Genomic DNA, 24536 nt, shown 5'->3' with positions numbered 1-24536 from the left:
ACGTTAATTTGACCCCGTTCCTGCCACCCCACCATTCTGATAAACTCCCATCCCCTCCCCACCAGTGTTGTGCCTCGTTTCCCTAGACGGGGATCCAAAGGGAGTGCCGGTTGCCGGGCCGAGATTGCAGCAGGACATCAGGTAGCAACGTGAGCTTAATTAAATCAATCACTTTTAATTTATTTAAATATTCAAATTGGATCCTGTCGCCGAGCAGTGAGGGGGCCGCCACGAAGCCTTGCCGCTGCCGGTAATATCAGTCCGGGCCGTCCCGGCGTCGGGGTGTGCGGCGGCCCTCTCCCGAAGGCATTTTCCGGCTCCCCCGTCACAAAACCTGGCGTTCGGGGAGTCGGTAAATCCAGGTCAAAGAGTCTGCAAAGGGATATAGATAGGTTCAGTGAGTGGGCAAAAATTTGGCAGATGGAGTATAATGTGGGAAAATATGAGGTTGTCCACTTTGGCAAGAAGAATAAAAAAACAGAATATATTTAAATGGAGAGAAACTGCAAAATGCTGTGGTACAGAGGGACCTGGGTGTCTTTGTACATGAATTACAAAAAGGCAACATGCAGGTACAGCAAGTAACGCAGAAGGCAAATGGAATGCTTGCCTTTATTGCAAGGGAGAGAGAGTATAAAAGTAGAGAAGTCTTGCTACAACTGTACAGGGCATTGGTGGTGAGACTGCACCAAAAGGACTGTGTACAGTTTTGGTCACCTTATTTAAGGAGGGGCATACCTGCATTGGAAGTGGTTCAGAGAAGGCTCACTAGGCTGATTCCTGGGATGAGGGGTTTGTCTTATGAGGAAAGGCTGAGCAGTTTGGGCCCATACTCATTGGAGTTTAGAAAATTGAGAGGGGATCTTATTGAAACATATAAGATTCTGAGGTGGTTCGACAGGGTAAATGCCGAAAGGATGCTTCCCCTTGTGAGGAATCTAGAACTAGGAGGCACAGTTTCAAAATAAGGGGTCTCCCATTTAACACGGACTTGAGGAGGAATTTCTTCTCTCAGAGAGTCATTAGTATTTGGAATTCTCTTCCCTAGTGAGGTTGGGTTATTGCATATGTTTAAGGCTGAGTTAGACAGATTTCTGATTGATAAGGGAGTCAAGGATTATGAGGGCAGGCAGGAAAATGGAGTTAAGGCTACAATCAGATCAGCCATGATCTTACTGATTGGCAGAGCTGGCTTGAGGGGCTGAATGGCCTACTCCTGCTCCTATTTCTTATGTTCTTAGTTAGAAGGAGAAGGGCTCTCAACAGGAGGCCATATCCACCCAGAGTGTTCAGGGAGCAATTCTCTTACCTGAACCTCAGCAAGAAACAATATGTGAGAAATCTGCACTTAAATAAGGACGTCATCACTGAAATCTGCCACCTGCTGCAGCCACAACTGTAACCTCAGAGCAGGGTAAGGACTGCATTACCAGTGGCTGTGAAGGTAACTGTGGCAATGAACTTTTCTGCATTGGCTCTTTCCAGGCGGGAGCTGGGGAAGTTTGCATCAACTCGCAGTTTGCCATCCACTGTTGCGTAAGGGAGGTCATTGAAGCTCTCTATTCAAAGAGAGCTAAACTACATTTTATTCTCTGTTGCCAGAGACAAGCAAGAGAATCGCTAACATTGCAGGCTTCACTATGGTGATAGGTGCCATTGACTACATGCACTTGTCTTTGTGGGTGCTACATGTCATTTCAGCCCTATACTGGAACTGGAAGGAATTCCACTCCCTCAAAGTCCAGCTGGTGTGTGACCATGGGCAGTGAGTCATCGAAGTCAATGATCGGTATTCTGCCAGCAGTCCATACTACCTTCATTCTGCATCATTCCACTGTGCCAGCTGTATTTGAGCCATCATGGCAAACAAAAGGGTGCCTACTGAGTGACGAGGACTATCCAGTCACGACATGGCTGATGACTACAATGTGCAACCCATGCACACGTGCATAGAATGCATACAGTGAAAGTTGTGCTGGTGCACAAAATATGATAGAGCAGACCTTTAGCATGCTGAAGCAATGCTTCTGCTTCCTGGACCGCTCTGGAGGAGCCCTCCAATATTTGGCAGAGTGGGTGTCAAGATTCCTGGTGGTCTATTGCATATTGCAAAACCTTGCCATCATGTACAGTGAGCAGCTGAGGAGCAGGAGCATGTGGAGGAGGAGGAAGAGGAGGGAGAGACCTTAATATGAATGTTTAAGGTGGGTAGTTGGGGTGCTGATCAAGTGAGCTGCTTTGTCCTAGATGGCGTCAAGCTTCTTGAATGTTGTTGGAGTTGCACTCATCAAGGCATGTGAAGAGTATTCCATCACACATCAGGAGGTGAGTTTTTCACTGCATAAGTTCCAGCCTCTGACTCACTCTTGTAGCCACAGTATCTACATGACTAGTCGAGTTAAGTTTCTGGTAATCCCCAGGATATTGATGGTGGGGGATTCAGTGATGGTAATGCCATTGAATGTCAAGGGAAGATGGTTAGATTCTATCTTGTTGGAGATAGTCATTGCCTGGAACTTGTGTGGCACAAATGTTACTACCACTTATCAGCCCAAGCCTGAATGTTGTCCAGGTCTTGCTGCTTGTGGACACGGTCTGCTTCAGTATCTGAGGAGTCGCGAATGCTACGGAACACTGCAATCATCAGCGAACATCCCCACTTCTGACTTTATGTTGGAGGTAAGGTCATTCATGAAGCAGCTAAAGATGGTTGGGCCCAGGACGCTATCCTGAGGAACTTCTGCAGTGATATCCTGAGGCTTGGTTGATTGGCCTTCAACTACCACAACCATCTTCCTTTGTGTTAGGTATAACTTCAACTAGTGGATAATTTTCACTCTGATTCCCATTAATTTAAATCTTGCTGGGCTCCTTGATGCTACACTCAGTCAAATGCTGCCTTGATATCCAGGGTAGCCACTCCCACCTCACCTCAGGAATTGAGCTCTTTTTCCATGTTTTTCCATGGCTGTAATGTGGTCTGGAGCTGAATGGCCCTGACGGAACCCAAACTGAGCATCGGTGAGCAGTTTGTTGATGTTTAAGTGGCACTTGATAGCACTGTTGGCAACACCTTCCATCACCTATGCTAACGATCGAGAGTCGACTGAGGGGATGGTAATTGGCCGGATTGGATTTGTCCTGTTCTTTGTGGACAGGTCATACCGAGGCAATTTTCCACATTGCCGGGTAGATGCCAATGTTATAGCTGGACTGGAACAGCTCGGCTAGTCCTCGAGCAAAGTCTTCAGTACTACAGCCGGGATGTTGTCAGGGCCCATAACCTTTGCTGTATCCAGTGCCTTCAGCCATTTATTGATATAATGTGGAGTGAATCGGATTGTCTGAAGACTGACATCTGTGATGCTGGCAACCTCAGGAGGAGGCCGAGATGGATCATTCACTTGGCAGTTCTGGCAGAACATGGTTGCAAGTACTTCAGCCTTGTCTTTTGCACTGACATGTTGGGCTCCTCCATCATTGAGGATGGGAATGTTTGTGGAGCATCCTCCTCTAGTTAATTGTCCACCACCATTCATGACTGGACCTGGAAGGACTGCAGAGCTTTAATCTGATCCGTAGGTTGTGGGATCACTTAGCTCTGTCTATCGAATGCTGTGTCTGCTGTTTAGCATGCATGTAGTCTTGTGTTGTAGCGTCAACAGGTTGGTACCTCATTTTTAGGTATGCCTGGTGTTGCTCCTGGCATGCAGTCCTTCACTCCCCAGTGAACCAGGGTTGATCCCCTGACTTGATGGTAATGGTAGAGTGAGGAATATACCAGGCCATGATTGTGTTTGAATACAATTCTGCTGCTGATGGCTCACAGCACGTCATGGATGCCCAGTTTTGAGCTGCTAGATCTGTTTTGAACCTATCCCATTTAGCACGGTGGCAGTACCACACAACACAATGGACAGTACCCTCAGTGTGAAGTTGGAACTTCATCTCCATAGAGACTGTGCGGTGGTCACTCCTACCGATACTATCATGGACCGATGCATCTGCAACAGGTAGATTGGTGAGGGTGAGGTAAAGCAGTTTTTCCCTCTTAATTTGTTGCCTCACCACCTGCTGCAGGCCCAGTCTGGCAGCTATGTCCGTCAGGGTTCCGTTAGCTTGGGCAGTAGTGGTACTTCCAAGACACTGTTGATGATGGGCATTGAAGTTTCCCACCCAGAGTAAATTCTGAGCCCTGTTACCCTTATTGCTTATCCAAGTGGTGTTCAGCTGAAGGAGGGCAGTAGGTGATAATCAGCAGGAAGTTTCCTTGCCCATATTTGATCTGATGCCATGAGACTTCATGGGGTTCCAGAGTCAATGTTGAGGACTCCCAGGGCAACTCCCTCTCGACTGTAAAACACTGTGCCGCTACTTCTGGTGGGTCTGTCCTGCTGGTGGGGCAGGACATACCCAGTGATGGTGATGGAGGAATCTGGGACATTGGATTTGGTGAGTATGACTATGTCAGGCAGTTGCCTGACTGGTTTGTGGAACAGCTCTTCCCATTTTGTCACAAGTCCCTAGATGTTAGTAAAGAGGACTTTGCAGTGTTGACTGGGCAGGGTGTGCGTTGTCATTTCTGGTGTCAAAGTTGGTGCCAGATGGTCCTTCTGGTTCATTATCGACTTTTTTGTAATGGTTTAGTCGAACTGAGTGACTTGTTGCCCATTTCAGAGGGCAGATAAGAGTCAACCACATGTCTGTGGGTCTGGAGTCACATGTAGGCCAGACCGGGTAAAGACGGCAGATCTCCTTCCCTAAACAACATTAGTGAGCCAGATGGGTTTTTATGACAATCCAGTGGTTTCATGGTCGCCATTACTGAGACTAGTTTTTAATTCCAGATTTATTAATTAATTGAATTTGACTTTGAACTCACGTCCCCAGAACATTAGTCAGAGCCTCTGGATTACTACTATGCCCTGCAATCTTTTATACCATTTTCCATTTGATGGTCCTGGGTTACTGTATTGACAGGCTATATCATCTTGTGAAGCTTCTCTTAAAAACACAATGCGCAATCATATTCTGAGCTGTTAGTTAAACCATAGGGTTTGAACCCACCCAGAAGCAGTCTATCTTTCTTTAGCTTTCTTTCAGTAATTTTCCATCACGTGAAGCCGCTTGTAGTGAAATCTCCAGATAAAGATGTTTGTAGAATTTGTTAGAACATTAGGCCACATCTTGTCTAATATTTACAGTCTCCAAGGTCTGTACAAATACCAATGTTTCTTCTTTGCCCGCACTATCTTTGTTACTTTCCGATAGCGTTTGTTTAGTTTCACTGCCTTACCACAGCTCAGCAAATTTAATTTTAAAAGACTGTAAAACGAGCATTTCTTCCGTCAGCGCTGTTTGCAGCTTCCCAAGACATGCTGGTTGAATATCAGTCTAAACATTATGTCAATTTTCTTCTTTTCTGTACAAATACCAGCAACCGAAATCCCAATTCCCCATTCACCAACAGTCCCACCATCCCTCTGTCACTGAACATCACAGCGTCTACTTGACCACAGTGAAATAATAAAAGCCACCCCAAAATTAACATTCCAAACCAAATTTATAAATGGCAACATGCCATATTGCATAGAAAAGTCAACTAATCACCCTTGCACATTCCTTTAGGGCCTGTTTTCTGTGTGATTTTTCCTGGCAGAGAGTTCCTACATAGTGCTAGCCCAGTGGCTGCAGCACTGCTGCTGATTTCACTGGAGGACATTGCAGATGGCCTTGGAGACCGACCTCGAGCAGCTCTGGGCCTAGAGGGCCCAGCTATGGACTGCACCATCCCACTATTGGTGGCAGCAATATGGATTGGCTGGCTGATTGGCAACAACATTGGCATTGGCAAAGTGGCAGGAGTGGGAGGACAAATGCTGTCTTCCTTAAAGAGATAGGCAGATTCGTGCTCATGAGGCCAGTGCCACTTCCTAGGAGTGGTGCCTCAGCATTCCAGTAATCTGTTGGAGGACAGATTGTTGGATTGCTGTGAAACTTTGCAAGTCTCTTTGCATGTTGTAATCCACAGCTATGATGGCAACAGTCTGACCTTGTATGACAGCAAGCTAACCTTGCATGACAGCAATAAGCTTCCACAGGAGTACACAGACATTGGGTGGCCGCTGCTTGTGTTGGAGTGGAAGCTGCAATGTCAGCCACAGATGCTGCATCAATGTTTGGTCCAAAACTGTGCGGACAGACTTGGCCACTACTTCCATGTTCCAAGCTTTGCACAAAGCCCTGTGTCAAGTTGGTGCTGGACTCCTCCATGCCCCTTGGCATTGACTGCAAGCTTTCTGGCAGATTTCCCTATGTACCAATCATTTCATTGTGCAAACCTATCAGCATTCTTCTATAGGCTGCCTTATCAAAATATTCATCTGACTCCTTTGCAGTGAAACCTGTGTGTGACCTTGCCCTCCTGCACTAACTTTGTCCCCTGCCTAGCTTCAACCCACTTGTGCCAATGTCTCACCATGTACAATCTTGCCTCTAAGTTATCCTCTAAGATACATGCAGTGCCAGTATCTGAGCTGGTAGCTGTGAGCGTGAAATTAATTGATGGCACTGTGTCTTCATCATCACCCTCTTTTTGGCGTTCTTGCGCTGCCTGACACGATTGCACCTCTTGGGTATCGGAAACGAAAAAGACACAAGGGGAGTGGGGGGAAGTAAGGGGTGCATGCTTACACCATGTGCAGCTTGTAAATCTGAAGAGAGTGTGAGACAAGGGGAACTAGGATGTGAGAAGGAGGATTAGGTATGGAGATGCTGTCATCTTCAATTATTTCAATCATGCCACCAGTCACAACCTCAGCAATGGCCCAGTCATGGCCATGGGAGCTTGGACACGCAAGCGTGCCTGTTCCTGTCTTGTCAGCTCCTTCTGCCTCCGATTGTGCACCACCTTATCCTGCAAGAGAGAAGAAAGTGTGTCACTGGGTTGTTGTGCAATCTTTTTGGGTAATGTGGCTGTCGTGGATGAATAGCTGTCAGTGTGTGCAAGCTGTGAGACGTCAGTGTGAGGCTTGCAGCAGTGTTAAGTGTGTGAGGGTAAGGTGAAGGATGTGAATGTTAGCTATGCGTCCTGATTGATAGGGATTTTTAAAAATTCATTTGTGGGATGTGGGCATCGCTGTCCAGGCCAGCATTTATTGCCCATCCCTAATTGCCCTTGAGAAGATGGTGGTGAGCTGCCTTCTTGAACCACTGCAGTCCTTGAGGTGTAGATACACCAACAGCGCTGTTAGGAAGGAAGTTTCAGGATTTTGACCCAGCGACAGTGAAGGAATGGCGATATAGTTCCAAGTCAGGATGTTGGGGGGCTTGGAGGGAACTTGCAGTTGATGGTGTTCCCATGCATCTGCTGCCCTTGTCCTTCTAGGTGATAGAGGTCATGGGTTTGGAAGGTGCTGTCAAAGGAGCCTTGATGAGTTGCTGCAGTGCATCTCGTATATGATATGGTATACACTGCTGCCACTGTGCATCTGTGATGGAGGGAATGAATCTTGAAGGTGGTGAATGGGGTGAAAATCAAACGGTCTGCTTTGTCCTGGATGGTGTCAAGCTTCTTGAGTGTTGTTGGAGCTGCACCCATCCAGGCAAGTGGAGATTATTGCATCACACTCCTGACTTGTGCCTTGTAGATGATGGACAGGCAATGGGGAGTCAGGAGGTGAGTTACTCGCCGCATAATTCCCAGCCTCTGACCTGCTCTTGTAGCCACAGCATTTATGTTGTGGGTCCGGTTCAGTGGGGGATTCAGTGATGGTAATGCCATTGAATGTCAATGGGAGATGGTTAAATTCTCTCTTGTTTGAGATGGTCATTGTCTGGCACTTGTGTAGCGCAAATGTTACTTACAACTTATCAGCCCAATCCTGGATGTTGTCCAGGTCTTGCTGCATATGGTAGATGAGTGATGGATGTGTGTTGAATTGAGAAGTGGCTGAGGCTAGCAGTGCAGCTATAGGATATAGCATTTGAATATGTATTCACTGACCTTGACCGTTCATGTGAGGTCATTGAACTTCTTGTCATGCTGCATCCAGGTCCCTGGGGCTTGACTCCTGACACTGACCTTCACAGTTATCTGCTCCTGCCATCTTTTGACCACGTCTCTGGAGGGTCTCCTTCCCCTTGCACATACAAGGCATCTTTCCTCCTTTCCACCTTCTACACCAAGATCTCCAGTTTAACGTCCAGAATCGTGAAGCTTGCCTTTGCCTTTCCTCATACTTTCCCAGATTAGGTTCTCTTCAATCTTAGCTCCCAGCACCTGCTGCAGCCACAATGCACCTCCCCTTTATGAGCTAAGCATCGGGCTTAGGGTAATGACCTGAATTAATAAATGTGGGTAGATTGATGTCAGGCTGAGGGCTCTATCTGATTTGTACCCACCAGGGCAGGGGGTGGGTGGAGAGTGGAAAGTCAGTTCTATCCAGGGCACAGTTACAAAGAATCCATTTCACACACTGCATGCTGTGGTTCGACCACACAAACAGTACAAAAAACATGGCAGTATATCAGGATTCACTGACTGAGACAGACCCACAATGTCCCGATCCCTATAAAATATATCATTGCAGGATACTATACAATGTTGTTCACACATTCAGTGATGATACTTAAATCATTATCGTGAGACATAAATCAATAGGTAATGTCCATTTATTTGCCATGATCCAGTATAGAATGAAAAATAATGAAGGTAGCAGCAAAACATGGTAGATTACTTGCAAGAGCATGCATCTGATTCACTGATTTTCTTTCTTCCCCTTTTTTTCCTGAAATGTCTGGCTCCACTCTACCTAGAGGCACAGCTGAGACTGGAAACTCATCATGAAGACGTTGCAGAGCTAAATACCGTGGGGCATGCTGTGCCACCCTGAGTCTGCCATTCTAATGGATAAAAAGATATGCATTCAAAACTTCAGCTGCAGTAAAAGTAGCAAAATATTGAAATGGTTGTCAGAGCCACATGTCAAAGCCCATTTTTATTTGCAGTCAATAATGGAGTGAGTCACCAGACACATGTTAAAGTTCATTCAGAAATGGATTGAATAATCAATTGGTCAGACAGGGGAAGTGTTGAACAAGGGATGCAATATATTGTTGTCTTAGTATTGTACAAGCAATGAATCATTTTTTTCAGGTCTGTTACACCCATTCAAAAACTTATGGCAGTGTGTTCACGCGTGTATTAAAAATTGCTTGATTTATTCCACTTTAGATTTCCTAATGATCTAGCAAAATTTAAGTTTAATATTTAAATTGTTATAGTGGCATACCAAAGTGGGTGGCAGGTGTTTCTCCCATCATTTTCAAAACTTAACAAAAACAGATTGGCTAAGGAATTCAATGGCACAGTGCTAGGTTTTCAGACGCCAGCAGAAAAACATGCTGGAGCCGCCATGAAAAAGATTTACCTGATTGTGGAGCCAGAAGGAGCAGGAGTGCTCCTTCCTGGCCCCACTGTAGTGCTGAAGACCATTGCCGGCCCCCGCTCAGTCCTTCTTCCTGATCATTCACACCTGCTGCGCCCCCTCCCATTAGCACCTCTCCCTCCCAATCACTTGCCTCCCTAACAAGATCATCCCACTTCAGCCCGATCACTCACCCCCTCCCTCTCCCAGAATGTACTGAGGGCTACTGCCGGTAGTGCAGCAAATATTTCATGTGGGTAAGTCAGCAGTTTGAGCTATATATGGTTATTTTCTCTTTTTAATGGCCTTAATAAGCTTAAAGCAGAATAGATTTATTAAACATGATGCACAATGGATGCTAAGTAGAAATCTCGCCTTAGAGCTTGATAATATCAATTGCTGATGTGCAAGGTAATGCTACAGCTGACAAACAGTTCATTCCTGTCCCCAGTTACAGTGTTATTTATGATTTTTTTTCATGCTGCAGTTTGATGTAGTCACTGCTACATTGTTATAGATGGTACAGTGTTGAATGTGTCCTGAGCTTATGAGCTATTTTAATCTTTTAATTGAAAAGACTTTGGTGCACTCATCACTAATCTGACAATGAGGTTTAAAGTATGTGAACTATTTTTTCCCCACATGTACATTTTTGTATAATTACTTCCATCCCTGTGTAATATCTTTATGTCAGTATCACTGAGATTTCAAAAGGTAATGCTAATTTTGGCAAGCATAATACATGAATGGAAACAATTAAGTTAAAATTGTACACTTTAGCACAGACAACTTACACCAACCCATATGATCAAATCAAGATTGAGCTAGCTTTCTTGCAAATGGAAGCTTGAGTTTGTGTATGTCGATTCATTTAACAATACATGACATATGAACTGCTTTCCTTTGAAATCCAGGTTTGGAGTAGAACCATCAGGCTTGGTCAAATTAGAAAAAGAAATTGAACAGGAAGAGTCCCATTCTGCACCTCCCCCATCTCCATCTCCAACTAAATCTCCTGGAAAGAAGAGTGCAGGAAAGTTGCTGGATGATGCCGTAAGTAAAACAAAGTAAATATGTCACCCAAAGTAACAAATAGGCAGATATATCTTCCCTAGCTAGCTGCCATTAATATCAACAATGATTGGTATCCTCTCTGGTCTGGATGCTGATCCTGATATTCAAAGGCAACAAGTCCCAGTCAGTAGAAAGTTCTAGAGTTGTGTTTGAATACTGTTGCGCTCTCCAGGACCAGAAAATATGTTGATTTAAAGCTCAGCTTGATGCCAACTAACCAGAGTTGAACTTTCCAGATCTTTATTTTAGCAAGTTTTTACATTACTTAAGATTGCATTTGAATGATAAAACTGAGACCATCTGTGGTCAAGGAGATTAAAAAGAAAAAAAAAACGGCAAATGTTAGAAATCTGAAATAAAAACTGCAAATGCTGAAAATAAACAAGTACTGATGAAGGGTCTACCTCTGAAACATTGACCCTTACCTTGCGGTCCCAATAGCAGCGAATGCTGAGACATTCGCCACTATTGAGGGCTGCAACGGCACTGCAACTTCCGGTGAGCTCACTTATGCTGAAATTCAGAATTTGCGATGTGCCTGAATGGGTTCCGGAGGAACCCATGCTGATGGCCCCGCCGTTCCTATTCTTAAAACAGCAGGGACCATTAATTCATAAACTTTGCCTATTTGCCCACAACTTGCATGGATTTTTATGTGCAGCAAGTTAGGGCTGATAGGCACAGGCATAAGTGAGCAAAGTTAGTGATCAGTCAGACAGGGTATTGATCTTTGAAATAAAAATGTTTTTCATGATTCCTCTAGCACACCCTGGCTCCTCTCCTCCATACCACCCCCACCCCCCCCCCCCACCCCACACCTCCGGCTTCTCTACCCCCACCCAAATCCCACACCCCAGTACCCCGCCACATCCTTGGCTCCTCCCAGTTACCCACCCCCCGCATCGGAGGGGCTGAAGAGCCGTCAGGGGTGTGTCTGTGGTGATAGCCAGGTGTGCGGGGTGAGCCTGGGGTGCCGGATGGGTGCAAGAAGCAGCCAGAGGAGCTGGGGTGCGGTGGCGGAGCTGGAAGAGCAGGAGGGAGCTGGGTGCAGGGAGGTGATGGGGGTGTGGGGGGGGAGGAGCTTGTGGGGAGCATAGCCAGAGGAGCCGGGGAGAGAACTATGGTGCTGAGTTGTTGGGGAGCGGGGGGGGCTAGCCAGAGGAGCGGGATTCATAACAGTTTCAAAACATGTCCTAATTATTTTAAAATATTAAAAGTAATTAAAAAACGCTTACTTGTCATTGAGCTGAACACAGACCTCAAAGGGCACCAAAAGGGGGCATGGCTTCACTGGCAATGTGCTAGGCTGAAACCTTTCTTGTCCTGAGGTTCGGCCCTGCTGCAGGAAGAACAGGAAGTTTTCCCTGAAAACTATGAAACAGGTAAGTTTGTATTTTTTGGTGCAGTCAGCAGCATAAGCCACAGCTTCGCTGCTGACAGGAAGTTCGGGTCATTAAATCATCTTTTCTCTACAGAAGCAAAAAGCTATTGATGCTGGAAATCTGGAATAAAAGTCATTACATGTATTTAAGGGAAAGCTAGATAAATAAAAGAGGGATAAAGGAATAGAAAGATATGATGATAGACTTAGATGAAGTAGAGCTGGAAGAAGCTTGTGTGGTGCATGAACACTGACATCGACCAGTTGGGCCAAATGGCCTGTTTCAGCGCTGTAAATTCCCTGTGGAAAAAACAGAAAATACTGAAAAATACTCAGCAGGTCAGGCTGGATGGAATTTTGAAGACAGATCATCAGCTTGAAACATTCACTCTTGTTTCTGTTTCTAGAGATGCTGCCTGAGCTGATGAGTGTTTTCCAACATTTTTTAAAAAATTTCTCGTTACAGATAATGTTGGACATATTGCATCTGGATCATGCCCCGATTAGGACGTGATCCTGGTGCGATGTTTGCTGCGCATAGGTTAAGAGGCCGGTAGCAGGACCATGGGGAATTGGTCCTCCAGCCTCACCATATTGCAAGCGAGCTTTAGTTGTAGCCTGGAAGCAACTTGCAGTTTGAGGTGGGAGTGTGAGATTGGCTGCTGGGATGCCAGCCAAGAGTAGCAGGAAAGTCCAGGTGAGATGGAAGGAAATTAGGGAGGGATGTGAGTGGTCACTGTCAGTGGTCCACAGTTGTGGAGTCAGGAGGAGAATTCCAGCATCGCTTAATAGAATCATAGAATGGTTATAGCATAGAAGGAGGCCATTCAGCCTATCGATTCTGTGCTGATCTCTGCAAGAGCAATTTAGTTAGCCCCACTCCCCTGCCTTTTCAATGTAGCCCTGCAAATATTTTTTCTTCAGGTGCTTATCCAATTCCCTTTTGAAAGCTGTGATTGAATCTGTATCCACCATCCTCTCAGACATTGCATTCCAGATCCTAACCACTCACTGCATAAGTACATTTTTCCACATGTTGCCTTTCATTCTTTTGCCAATCACCATAAATCTGTGTCCTTTAGTTCTCAACCCTTCTGCCAATGGGAACAATTTTTTTTTCCAGACCCCTCATGAATTTGAATACCTCTATCAAATTTCTTCTCAACGTTCTCTTCTCTAAGAACACAGTCCCAGCTTCGCCAATCGGTCCATGTAACTGAAGTCCCTCTTCCCTGGAACCATTCTCAATAATCTTTTCTGAACTCTCTCTAAAGCCTTTATTTCCTTCCTAAATTGCAGTGTGCAGAAGTGGACACAATACTCCAGTTGAGGCTGAACCAGTGTTTTATAAAGATTTATCATAACTACCTTGCTTTTATACTTTATGTCTCTATTTATAAAGTGCAGGATCCTGTATGCATTTTGGCTGCGTTTGCTCACAATGCAACCACTAGGTGGCGCAGTACTTGCACATGCACAAATGCAGGCTGTTCAACTGGAACATCAGTGTCTGCGATGTTCAGGCAGCTGCCAGGATTAAAGATGGTGCTGCTCAATTTATCACGGGAAATTCTTATGGCTAGATCGTTCTAGCAAGCAAACCTTACATTAAGTTGGATGGAAACCCAGTAATATGCTACTACGTCGTTATAGGATACTAACTGTAATCCTCAGGTCCATTTTAATATTACAGTAATCCTATTAAATACAACAGGAATTTTATGATTGAATTTCCATTGTGATGCAGCCTAGAGCTTTTGGCCGGGGGTGGAGCGCCGAAGCAGACAACGAACAGCCGGAGAGCAGGGTGGTGCGAAGCGAGGAACAATCAACCAGGGGAGTTGAGGGGGGGAGCAGCGAGATCTGGAGCGAGCGGCTGAGGGGGGGGGAAGCAATCGGTGAGGGGGAGGAAGCGAGTTGCCGATGGGGGAGAGCAGCCAGTGGGGCGGGAGAGAGTGACGGGGATCGAGTTCCAGCCTCAAAGTCTCCCTTTCAGCCACTTCCTCCAGCCGAGTGGGGGGCTGGATACCTGATGACGTTTTATCGCGCATGTGCGAAGATGGACCAGGCGCGGATACGCGATGGCGTTGGCGCTGCGCGATTACGTCATCCCGCACACAAGCCACTTAGTCCTGGCAAGATGTAGCTGCGCATGTGCGCAGCTTGGTGCACTCTGATGACGTCAGTGAGCCGCTGCGTTGTCAGGAATCACTTTGATGCCTTTTTAATCACTTTCTCAACTTACCGTACCACCTTCAACAATTTGTGCACATATACCCCCAGGTCTCTGTGTTCCTGCACCCCATTTAAAATTGTTTTTGATTGGCATCCTTCCATCTGAGAAATATGATGAACATGCAGCAAACAATCCATTTAGGTGGGGTGTCTTCTCTTCATGCACCTTCACTGATGGCTGTGAAGGCCAATCCTTGAGAAGTAAGTTCTGCCACAACTGCTGCACGTGAATCTGCCAATGACACTGTGAGTTGTTGTTTTTGATGTTGATGCCTGTTGTTAAACTGCTGTAGCAACTGGTCGTCATGGTACTGCACACCAATCCACAGGATGTGTCGCCATTTCCCTCTTTCCCAGCTAATGACTCCCAGGTGCGATAGTCGACGTTTAGGGCCTTCATGTCACACTTGCACGCATCCTTGAAAGCAGAGCTTTGGGCGCCCCACTGGTCGTCTGGCCCCGGCTTCCTCAACATACAGAAGGTCCTTGGTTATACGACTGTCTTGCATCCTGTGGACGTGTTCGATCCACCGAAGCCACCTCTGTTTGATTAGTGCCAACACACTTGGGAGCTCTGCCCTTGAGAGGACTGCCACATTTGTAATTTTGTCCTGCCAGGATATATCCATAATGCATCGCAGACAGCAAAGATGGAAATTATTGAGCTTCTTTTCCTGGTAGCTGTAAGTTGTCCATGTTTCACAGCCATATAGCAAGGTGCTGATACCTCCAAAATCGGTTTTAGCTCATCCAGTATCTCAACTACCTCTTCATTCATTATCACTCAGGCAGCATCTCTTTCTTTTAAAAGACTCATTTAGCAGCTTCTCTAAATAAAAAAAATTATGAATGTGGATTGTCAGTAGGGGAATATTTGGGGAACAGTGATCATAGTATCATAAAATTTAGATTAGCTATGGAAAAGGACAAGGAGCAATCTAGAGTAAAAATACTTAATTTGAGGAGGGCCAATTTCAGTCGGTTGAGAATGGTCCTGTCCCAGATAAATTGGAATGGATGATTGGCAGGCAAACCTCTAATGAAACAATAGGCTGCCTTTAAAGAGGATATAGTTCAGGTACAGTAGAGGTACATTCCCACTATAGGGTAAGGTAAGGCCAACAAAGCCAAAGCTCCCCAGATTATGAAAGAGAGAGAGAGTAAGATGAAGCAGAAAAAGGGTGCATATGACACGTGACAGGATGATAATACAATTGAGAACCAAGTAAATATAGAAAGTTCAGAAGGGAAATGAGAGAGGTAAAGAGAGAATGAGAAGAATATAGCAGCTAACATAAAAGGGAATCCAATATTCTTCTATTAGCATATAAATAGTTAAAGGGTAATAAGAGGAGGGGTGGGGCTGATTAGGGACCAAAAATGGATCTATGCATTGATAAATGCTTCATCTTACTCTCTATCTCTTTCATCATCCGAGGAGCTTTGGCTTTGTTGGCCTCACCTTACCCCCTAATGGGAATGTACCTCTACTGCACCTTGTCCTTTTCCATAGCTAATCTAAATCTTATAATACTATGATCACTGTTCCTCAAATATTCCCCTACTAACAATCCATATTCATAATTTTTTATTTAACAATTCCTAATTATCTATCATCTTTAATGTAGTAAAGCATCCCAAGGTCCTTCATGGGAGCATTATGAAGCAAAACTTCACAGCGAGCTACATAAGAAGGGCAGATGAACAAAGCTTGGTCAAAATGGTAAGTTTTAAGAGTGTCTTAAAGGAGGAAAGAGGAAGACGGGAGGAGAGCTATAGGGACGCAATTCCAGATGGTGGAATGATTAGATTCGGGGATGCTCAAGAGACCAAAATTGGAAGAATGCAAATATCTCAGAGGGCTGTAGAGCTGGAGCAAATTACAGGATTATCAAGGGGTGAGGCCATGGAGGGATTTCAAAACAATTATGAGAATTTTAAATTTGAGGCATTGCTTAACCAGGAGCCAGTGCTGATGCTGGGAGTCTTCAGCTTTACCCTTTAGAGCAGGGTTGTCCAACATACAGCGTGCGGGCCAGAATCTGGCCTGCCAAAGGTTTCCATCCGGCTCATTAACCTGCCTGTGGCTCAGCCCTGATTGACAACTCCCATGTACATCAGGCAGAGGGTGTAGGCAGGACCTGTGTCTGATGGGCAGGGGCCCCTGTCTGTGACTGACAGGGGCTGCTCAGGCAGTGTTAGTGCTGATTGGTGGAATGTGGCGTAGCCACCCTGGGATCGGCCACCCCTGCTGCTTTCACATGATTCAGTAAATATCCTGTATCCTGCACACTGGGCCGGTTCCCACCTCCACTCTCCCCAACTTAAATTAACCATGCATGGAAAGTCTGGATGTGGGAATAGCTGCTGCAGGAAAAAGTGAACACTGAGCGGGGAGTGGGGAGCAGTGAGTGGGAACACTGAACGGGGAGTGGGAAACACAGAGACACGGCGGTGGGGGGGGGTGGAGAGAGGGGGGAGAAAGGGACAGAGAGACAGATAGACAGAGAGGGAAAAGAGAGGGGGGAGAAAGAGTCATATAGTTATTTACGTACGGCACAGAAGGAAGCCATTCAGCCCATCAAGTCCATGCCGACTCTCAACAGAGCTATGCAGTCAATCCCACTCCTTGGCTCAATCCCTGTAGCCTTGCAGGTCTGTTTCTCTCAGGTGCCCATCCATCTTCCTCTTGAAGTCATTGATCATCTCCGCTTCCACCACCCTTGTGGGCAGCGAGTTCCAGGTCATTACCACCAGCTGTGTAAAAAAAGTAAAAAAGTGCTTCCTCATATTCCCCCTGCATCTTTTCCTCCCCGCATCTGTGTCCCCTAGTCCTAGAGATGGGAGTGGTAGTTGGGGAGGGGGTGGGGTGGTGGAAGAGAGACAGAGACACACAAAGAGGAGTATGGCGAGAGAAGGGAGAAAGATCAAAGTCTCTCCCGACAGATGGAAATCTATCCAGAATACTCCGCATCGCTACATCAAGTGTGTGGACAGAGATTGAATAATTATGCAAGCAAAAATAATGCCAGGTATGTCACTAAATCAGTTTTCAATATAGTGACGAGAAAGTATGTCAATAAATTAGTCTTCTCATTTAAAGCCTCTTCACAAAAATGCACATTTATTGTTTTTTTATTTGTAAGATAAATTTTTAATGCTTTTATCTTTCGAAATTTGCTCACCGTCCCCCGGGGCTGAGCAAAAATGATAATGCAGCCCTCCGCCCGAAAAGGTTGGAGAACCGTGCTTTAGAGACTGCTGGTTTAGCTATTGTGTGCCTGCGGTAACTGGCCATAGTATACATGGCACATACTGTAGTTAGTCACAAACCATTTTCACAAAGGGACTTGAAACAGGCATTAGGACCCCAATTTGCATATGAAATGGGCCTAACACCAGTTTCAGGTACAGTCCCTGGTTGAGTACAGGACATCTTGACTAATAATGTGTATGACGCACTTGCATCATGGATTGAGCATGCATATATTGCACTCTATTTTGGACCCTTCAGTGCCAGTTTTCAACTTAAAAATAGGCACAGTGCAAACAAATTTATAGACCGCTGTGTATTTCTAGTATTTTCTGTGAAGTATTAATCTTCAACTTCCAAATTCTCTATAAAAATAACTTTCAATTATCAAGATTAGCATGAATCCAGATGTTTGTGTCCACAGTGAAAACTGTCTTTAGGTCTTCACTCTCAGCTCTGATCACATAAGTTATCTGGACAGAATTCTGCTGATGTCTCTGAATTTCAACCCTGAATCCTTCAATTGCACCAAGTTCCAGTCTCAGTGAAGCCAGAAATTAATTTTTGAAATCTTTTGAAGTTTGGCATATGGATTCAGAATTTTAATACATTTTACCTGTAAGTACTTACAGTGAAGTCTGGTTCAGATAAATCAGCAATAAGTACTTGAGGTTGTTACTTATAATTGGATTCTTACTTATGTGCTCAGAAAAAAAAGCTAATCCAAATACTTTTTTAAGATTAAGTTTCCTGCACATGTGCCTGGAATAAAATGGATCACTAAAGCCTGGAATTTATTACCATTAACAAAATGGCAGCTGCTAGAATCTCAGCTGATGCGCGTGTATCTGATTCGGACTGGTTTAAGTTGGAAAATGCACACTTCATATTGTCGCGCACTCAGGTAATTACTAGATTAATAATCCATAGGATGTGAGTTCAAATCCCACAATAGAATATAGGAACAAGAATAGACCACTCAGCTCCTTGAGCCTTGTTTGCCATTCAGTTAGATCATGGCTGATATATACTTTAATGTCATTTACTTGCCTTTGATGCCTATACCTTGATATCCTCATCTAACAAAATCTATTGAGCTCAGTCTTGATCATTTCAATTGATCCAGTATCCACAGTCGTTTGGAGGAATGAGTTCCAGATTTTCACTCCTGTTTGTGTTTTTTTCAAGGAGTTAGATATAGCTGAGTTCTGAAGAAGGGCCACTGACCTGAAATGTTAACTCTGCTTCTCTCTCCACAGATGCTGCCAGATCTGCTGAGTATTTCCAGCATTTCTTGTTTTTATTTTAGATTTCCAGCATCCGGCATCCACAGTATTTTGCTTTTATTTAAGTTAGATATAGCTCTTGGGTCAAAAGGGATCAAAGGGTATGGGGCGAAAGCCGGAACAGACTACTGAGTTGGATGATCAGCCATGATCATAATGAATGGCGGAGCAGACTCGAAGGGCTGAATGGCCTACTCCTGCTCCTATTTTCTCTGTATCGAACCTATCAAATCCTTTTGCCATTTTAAACATGTAGATTAGCTCAACCTCAACTTTCTAAACTCGGTGGGAATGCAAGCCAAGTTTATACAGCCTGTCCTTATAATTTAACCCTTTAAGGACTGTTATCATTCTGGTGAATCTGCACTGTACTCCTTCCATGACAATAATCTTTCCTGAGGTTAGATGCCCAAAATTGTACACAGTATTCCTGATGGAGTCTGACCAAGACTCTCTGAACTGAAGTAGAACTTCCTCACTTTTGAATCACAACGTTACATTAACCATTTTGATTGCTTTTTGTACCTGCACATTAGGTTTTAGTGATTTGTGTACTTGGATATCAAATCCCTTTGCTGCTCTACAGCTACTATTCTCTCAGTGTAAAGAAAATATTCTGATTTGTCTTGTCCCAAATGTAAAGCAAATAATCTCACTTTCCCAGATTGAACTCCATCTGCCATAGTTTTTCCCACTCACTTAGTCTGGCTATGTCCCTTTGGTACTTCCTGCTCCCATTCACACAACTTACTATGCCTCCTAATTAAGTGTCATCTGCAAACTTAGATATACAACTCATTATTCCTTCAATCAAATTATTACAGATAACAATTTGAGAAATTGAATTCAGTTTAAAAATAAAATAAAACTGGTATCACTAAAACATGAAATTGTTGTATTGTTGTAAAAACTTAACTGGCTCACTAATGTCCTTTAGGGAAAGAAACCTGCCATCCTTACCTAGTTTGGCCTATATGTGACTCCAATCCTACACTAATGTGATTACTCTGTTCTGTTCTCTGAAGTGGCCTAGTAAGCCACTCATTTGTGAGACACAGTTGTAAGAAGGGCTTCTTCTAGGTAATAAATTCCCTAGGTTTGGGGATGGGCAATAAATGCTGGCCTTGCCAGTGATGCCCACATCCCACAAATTAATTTAAATGTAGGTTGGTTTCTGCATTAAAATAAATACAGCTAGATATTTTAATTATTGTTTTTAATTTCCTGTTTATCAAAGTATAGATTGCCCGTGCAGTGAGAATGGAATTTTTTTTTAATATACAAAACCAAGCACTCTAAGATTACATGCAGGGTAAAGCCTCTTGCATAGATTCAACAATGTGCCTCAAACACAACTACAAGAGAACCCACTATTCCATCATGTGCTTTTCCTTTTTCAACTTCAGCCATTCTTATAGGGACCGATAACATGGTCTTGTCATCATGGTGGTTGAATAGCTGATGTTTAGGCACTGCACAAACCCTCAGTGCCGTACATCATACTATAAAGCAAGACCAGCTAACTTACATGATATTGCAGCACTCTTGGTGTAGAGCATATCACGTGCTGGGAATACATTGGGCTCAAAGTGAATTATCCAGAACTAACAGCACTTAAATGGTTTCTGGTTAACCTTAAAACTGTCCTGCTACTGAGGAGAGGAAATGGTTGGAACAAGCCAATGAAACAGAATGGGTCCATTTCAGTGTACAGCTTTGTAGGTCCTGCAGAGAAATATGGTCCTTTTGGAGCTGTGAAGGTCAGCATCACAACAAAATGCAAGAAAGTGACTCAGAGTCAATGCAATCTTATCTGTGCACCACTCGTGAGAGTGGGGGAGGAATAAATATATTGCTACCTTAAATTCTGCCCAGGTAAGTACGCTCACACTTTGCTTAATTTTGAAATCTTGCATTACAGTACATTTAATCAGCTCATCTCTTAAGGTTGGTTGAACACCACAGAGGAAATGTGCACAACGTCATCAACTTTTCATGTAATTTTTAAGTGAACAGGTGCACATGTTTAATATTAAACACTCTTTTAATGCCATGCCAATAAGGCTGCATTGTGACTCATTCAATGTGGCAAATAAGAAATCAGCATGTTGCCAAAAAATGGTGCCTACATACTCACAAACTGGTAAAATAGGTGTTGGGGCTGGTGACTTGGGTGATCATACAATATCCCTCATATTCCTCATTCAAAGAGGCTTCACATACTGGTGATATTGGGGTGTCAACCATGGTTCAGTGGTAGCATTCTCGTCTGAGTTAGAAGGGTGTGGGTTCAAGTCCGACTTCAAAGATTTAACACTCCCATTGCAGGAAATGATAGAATGCTACACTGTTGAAAGTTTTGTCTTTCTGATGGGATGCTAAAGGAGGTCCATTCTGTCATCTCAGGTGGATGTAAAAGATTCCATGGCACTGTTGCAAAGAAAAGCAGGGGAGTTCTCTACAATCTTGTGGCTAATATTTATCCCTCAACCAACATGCTGAGCAATGAGCGATTAAAATTATATATTGTAAAAGGCAGCATCAGTACTGCCTATTTCTTGTTAGATTACTGCGGGCAAACTTGGAATAGATTCTTACAACTGCATGATAGTCTAAAAGGGGCTTTGTCAGAATATTTAAAATACCGATTAAAATTCATCATCCGTGCGGTCTACTAGTAGTTCATGAGGTCTGTCCAGTGAATAGTTGGGTCATAGATTTAAGGTGAGAGGGAGGAGGTTTAAAGGGGATCAAAGGGGTAAATTTTTCACACAAAGAATAGTGGGTATCTGGAATGAGCTGCCAGAGGAGGTGGTGGAGGCAGGAACAGTAGCAACATTTAAGAGGCATCTGGACAGGTACTTGAATGAGCAAGGCATAGAGGGATATAGAATTAATGCAGGCAGGTGGCATTAGTATAGATAGGCATTATGGTCGGCATGGACGCGGTGGGCTGAATGGCCTGCTTCTCTGCTGTATGACTCTATGACTCTATGACATATAGGCTCAGGAGGTTCCTGTTTTGATTCCCACTCTGTTGTTAGCTCATATCAGCAAAGGTGAAAGTAGGAATGTTACAATTGCCCTGAGTGCCTCTGTTTTACAAAAATCAAAATTAGACTAGATTCCTTCTCCTGACTGCTATCCTACAGTTTCTGCTTGAAGTGTGCATGTATGAATGTTAGAAGAGAACAGAATAAACTCAGCTGTGACATAATTAAGTAGCTTGTTGACACTCGTCAAGGATTATCCACAAATAATGGGCAATTGGATGAAGTATGTTAGGGCAACCGACACCTATGGTACTGTGCACCAGCAAACAGTCAATACCTTCTCGAGGGGAAGGGGAAAAATTGTCTACTCAGCTTTAGAATTACAGTAATTTTGATAATGTTACTGTCAGTTTCAAGGCTGGTAGGAGCCTGAGGGAAGAGAATATGGTACCTTCTTTGGAATATTGAGTCTTTGTTTACTTTTTGAATTAATATAGCAAGATCTGTAACTCAATTTGCTACATTAAACTGTCAGTTAGTAAAACCTCATCAGCTATATTCAATTGGACATCTCACAAGTAAAGGATATTTTGTTATGGCTACAATGAGATTTAGTTATAAAAAGGTTCCATCGGTCTTTTTAATAACATTGTACTTCAGAACATTAGTAACATTTTGTATAGAGTTTCCAAGCTGCAAGGGAGGCTAAAAGTCTGTTCCTTATAGCAACTTAATAGTTGAGGTTTCTTAGCTCCACAGAAAAATACATTAGTAATACCATCTGTTTCACTTCCAATGACTGGAAAAACTATTGCACAAGTTGAGATAGAAAATTCTCAAACTACTTAGGGATGAAAGGCGCAGGCAGAATTGTGAAACTTTTTTAACTGAGCTGGTGGTGGTGGTGGGGATGGGGGTGATGATGGAGACACGAGCAGTGTAAAGTACCTATGTCATTTTCTCTGAATAGTAACTCTGAGCAATCAACAGTAAAGCTGTGATTTATCACTGTGATTTGTTTATTGAAAATCACAGGTTAGGTCAAGATACAATTGAAAAATTACACATCAGACTTCCAGTGCATTTCCTAATCTGACAGGTCAGATGGACTGACAGTATCTCTTTCCAACATTGCCCCAAATTCTTGCTGCTGCTGATATCCTCAGTGCTGGATCACCTGAAAAGCTTTGACATAATTGACATTTTCTTGCTGAAGTTGTAGACTAAGAAGTAAAAGACTGTAAACAAAAAAGATTGGGTGCTGGGATCAGTGCTTAGGAAATCAGCTAATCTAGTAGCACCTGACTTATGTGGTTGTTGAAAAGTCCTGCTATAGCTCTGTATCAACATGCAGATTCCAATGCTAGCAGCACATTCTCTCCTTTTTTAAAAACATCACACTGTTCTGGAAAAAATGCTTTACAGCCAATGAAATACTGTTCACTGACAATTTATACTTTGCCAATTAGCTTGTCCCTCTCTACGGTTCTGTATGTGCATGTTTGGTTGGATTTAATGTATTAGCAATTCTGATTGACCAAGTTCACGTAACACTGTTTCAGTACTCACTCTTTTAACCTTACCTCCGACGTGTGCTCCCTTTTGATATTTTGATGTGCTAGTTTATATTAATTTTTCCAATGTAAATTTTTATCTTGTCTCTTGCAAATAACTTCAATCCTCCCAATATTGATTTTTGTATGATTAGAGGCAGCTCTCACTTTTGTCAATTGTTTAACAGTAGGTTGTAGATTCCAACGCCTTTGAAAACCTGTCACACTGGAATTAAACATGTTAACCAGTTAATATATTTTTACCAAGACCAGAAATAACAAGTTTTTCATGTATGAAGTATAATAGCATAGGCAAATATGGTAGAGATTCTGCATGCAGCAAGATCCAACAACAGAAATAAAATTAATAACCAGTTAATATATTTTTACTTCTGGTATTTGAGCAAGGAATGCTGTCCAGGAAACTGGAGGAGCCTCTTACTTTTTTTGGAAAAGCATCACGGGTTGCTTAATAGTCACCACAGCCATCTGAATACACACAGATAGGGTCTTGGTTTAATGCTTCGTGAAGGATGGCATCTCCAACAATGAACCATTACCTCAAAACTGCTCTCTAGTGTCACCCTAGATTATAAACTCAGGTCACAGAATGTCTCACGAATCCACTAATTCTGACTCAGTTGAGATTACTACAAGCTAATGACTAAAGATTATATTTGCCACGTAAACTAAAGCATAAGGAAAACAAATCTCTCTTTTTGAACATTTTTGAGTTGTGTTTATCTTCCGGCACTCTGAATTCTTCAAATTGTTCATTTTACCTGAATGAACCAAAATAATGCCATTATTCAGGATCCTTTGAAACTTAGGAACCTTCCTTTGATAAAGAAACAGTTAAAAACGAAAGAAATTCAGAAAAATCCAGTAGCATTAAAGCATAATGTACTCGTAACCATCCCAGCTATAGAACAGGCAGTTGCTGTATGAGATATTGCCCCAAATTTTGCAGTGAAGCTAACAGTGCTTAAATCAGACAGCAATATCTGCACATGCACAGTAAATTTGGAAATCTGGAAGTTTCTGTTCAATATGCCCTGCACTTCCCCATGCTTTGCTACACCACTTATAGGCCAGAATTTTATGCTGGATGGATGGGAGCCAGACTCCGACGTGAAAGTCAGTGGCGAACCCGCTTCCGCCTAGCCTAGGGATCCGTCCCGTATTTTACAGATCCCCAGGCTTTAATTGTCCCGAGGCGGGACTTCCACTCACCTGAAGGAGGAAGTCCTGCCTCAGTGAGCTGCCGGCCAATCAGCGGGCCGGCAGCTCTTAGTCCCAGCAGTGCCACCGGGAGCGGTGGCCACTGCTGGGA

At 43.7% G+C, this 24536-nt stretch overlaps 1 protein-coding gene across 1 annotated transcript in view; it reads left to right on the top strand.

Annotated features, from left to right (window-relative positions):
* The window catches only part of LOC137377334 (growth arrest-specific protein 2), a 198408-nt gene that overhangs the window by 68322 nt on the left and 105550 nt on the right, over positions 1-24536 (top strand). Inside the window, exon 6 of the mRNA XM_068046916.1 lies at positions 10343-10481. Within this exon, the coding sequence (XP_067903017.1) occupies positions 10343-10481 (139 nt within the window). The remainder of the gene's footprint in view (positions 1-10342; positions 10482-24536) is intronic.

Source organism: Heterodontus francisci, chromosome 14 (assembly GCF_036365525.1).
Source record: "Heterodontus francisci isolate sHetFra1 chromosome 14, sHetFra1.hap1, whole genome shotgun sequence".
Lineage (NCBI taxonomy): Eukaryota > Metazoa > Chordata > Chondrichthyes > Heterodontiformes > Heterodontidae > Heterodontus > Heterodontus francisci.
The sequence above is the reverse complement of the archived record's forward strand: the minus strand, read 5'-3'. Positions and strand labels throughout refer to the sequence as shown.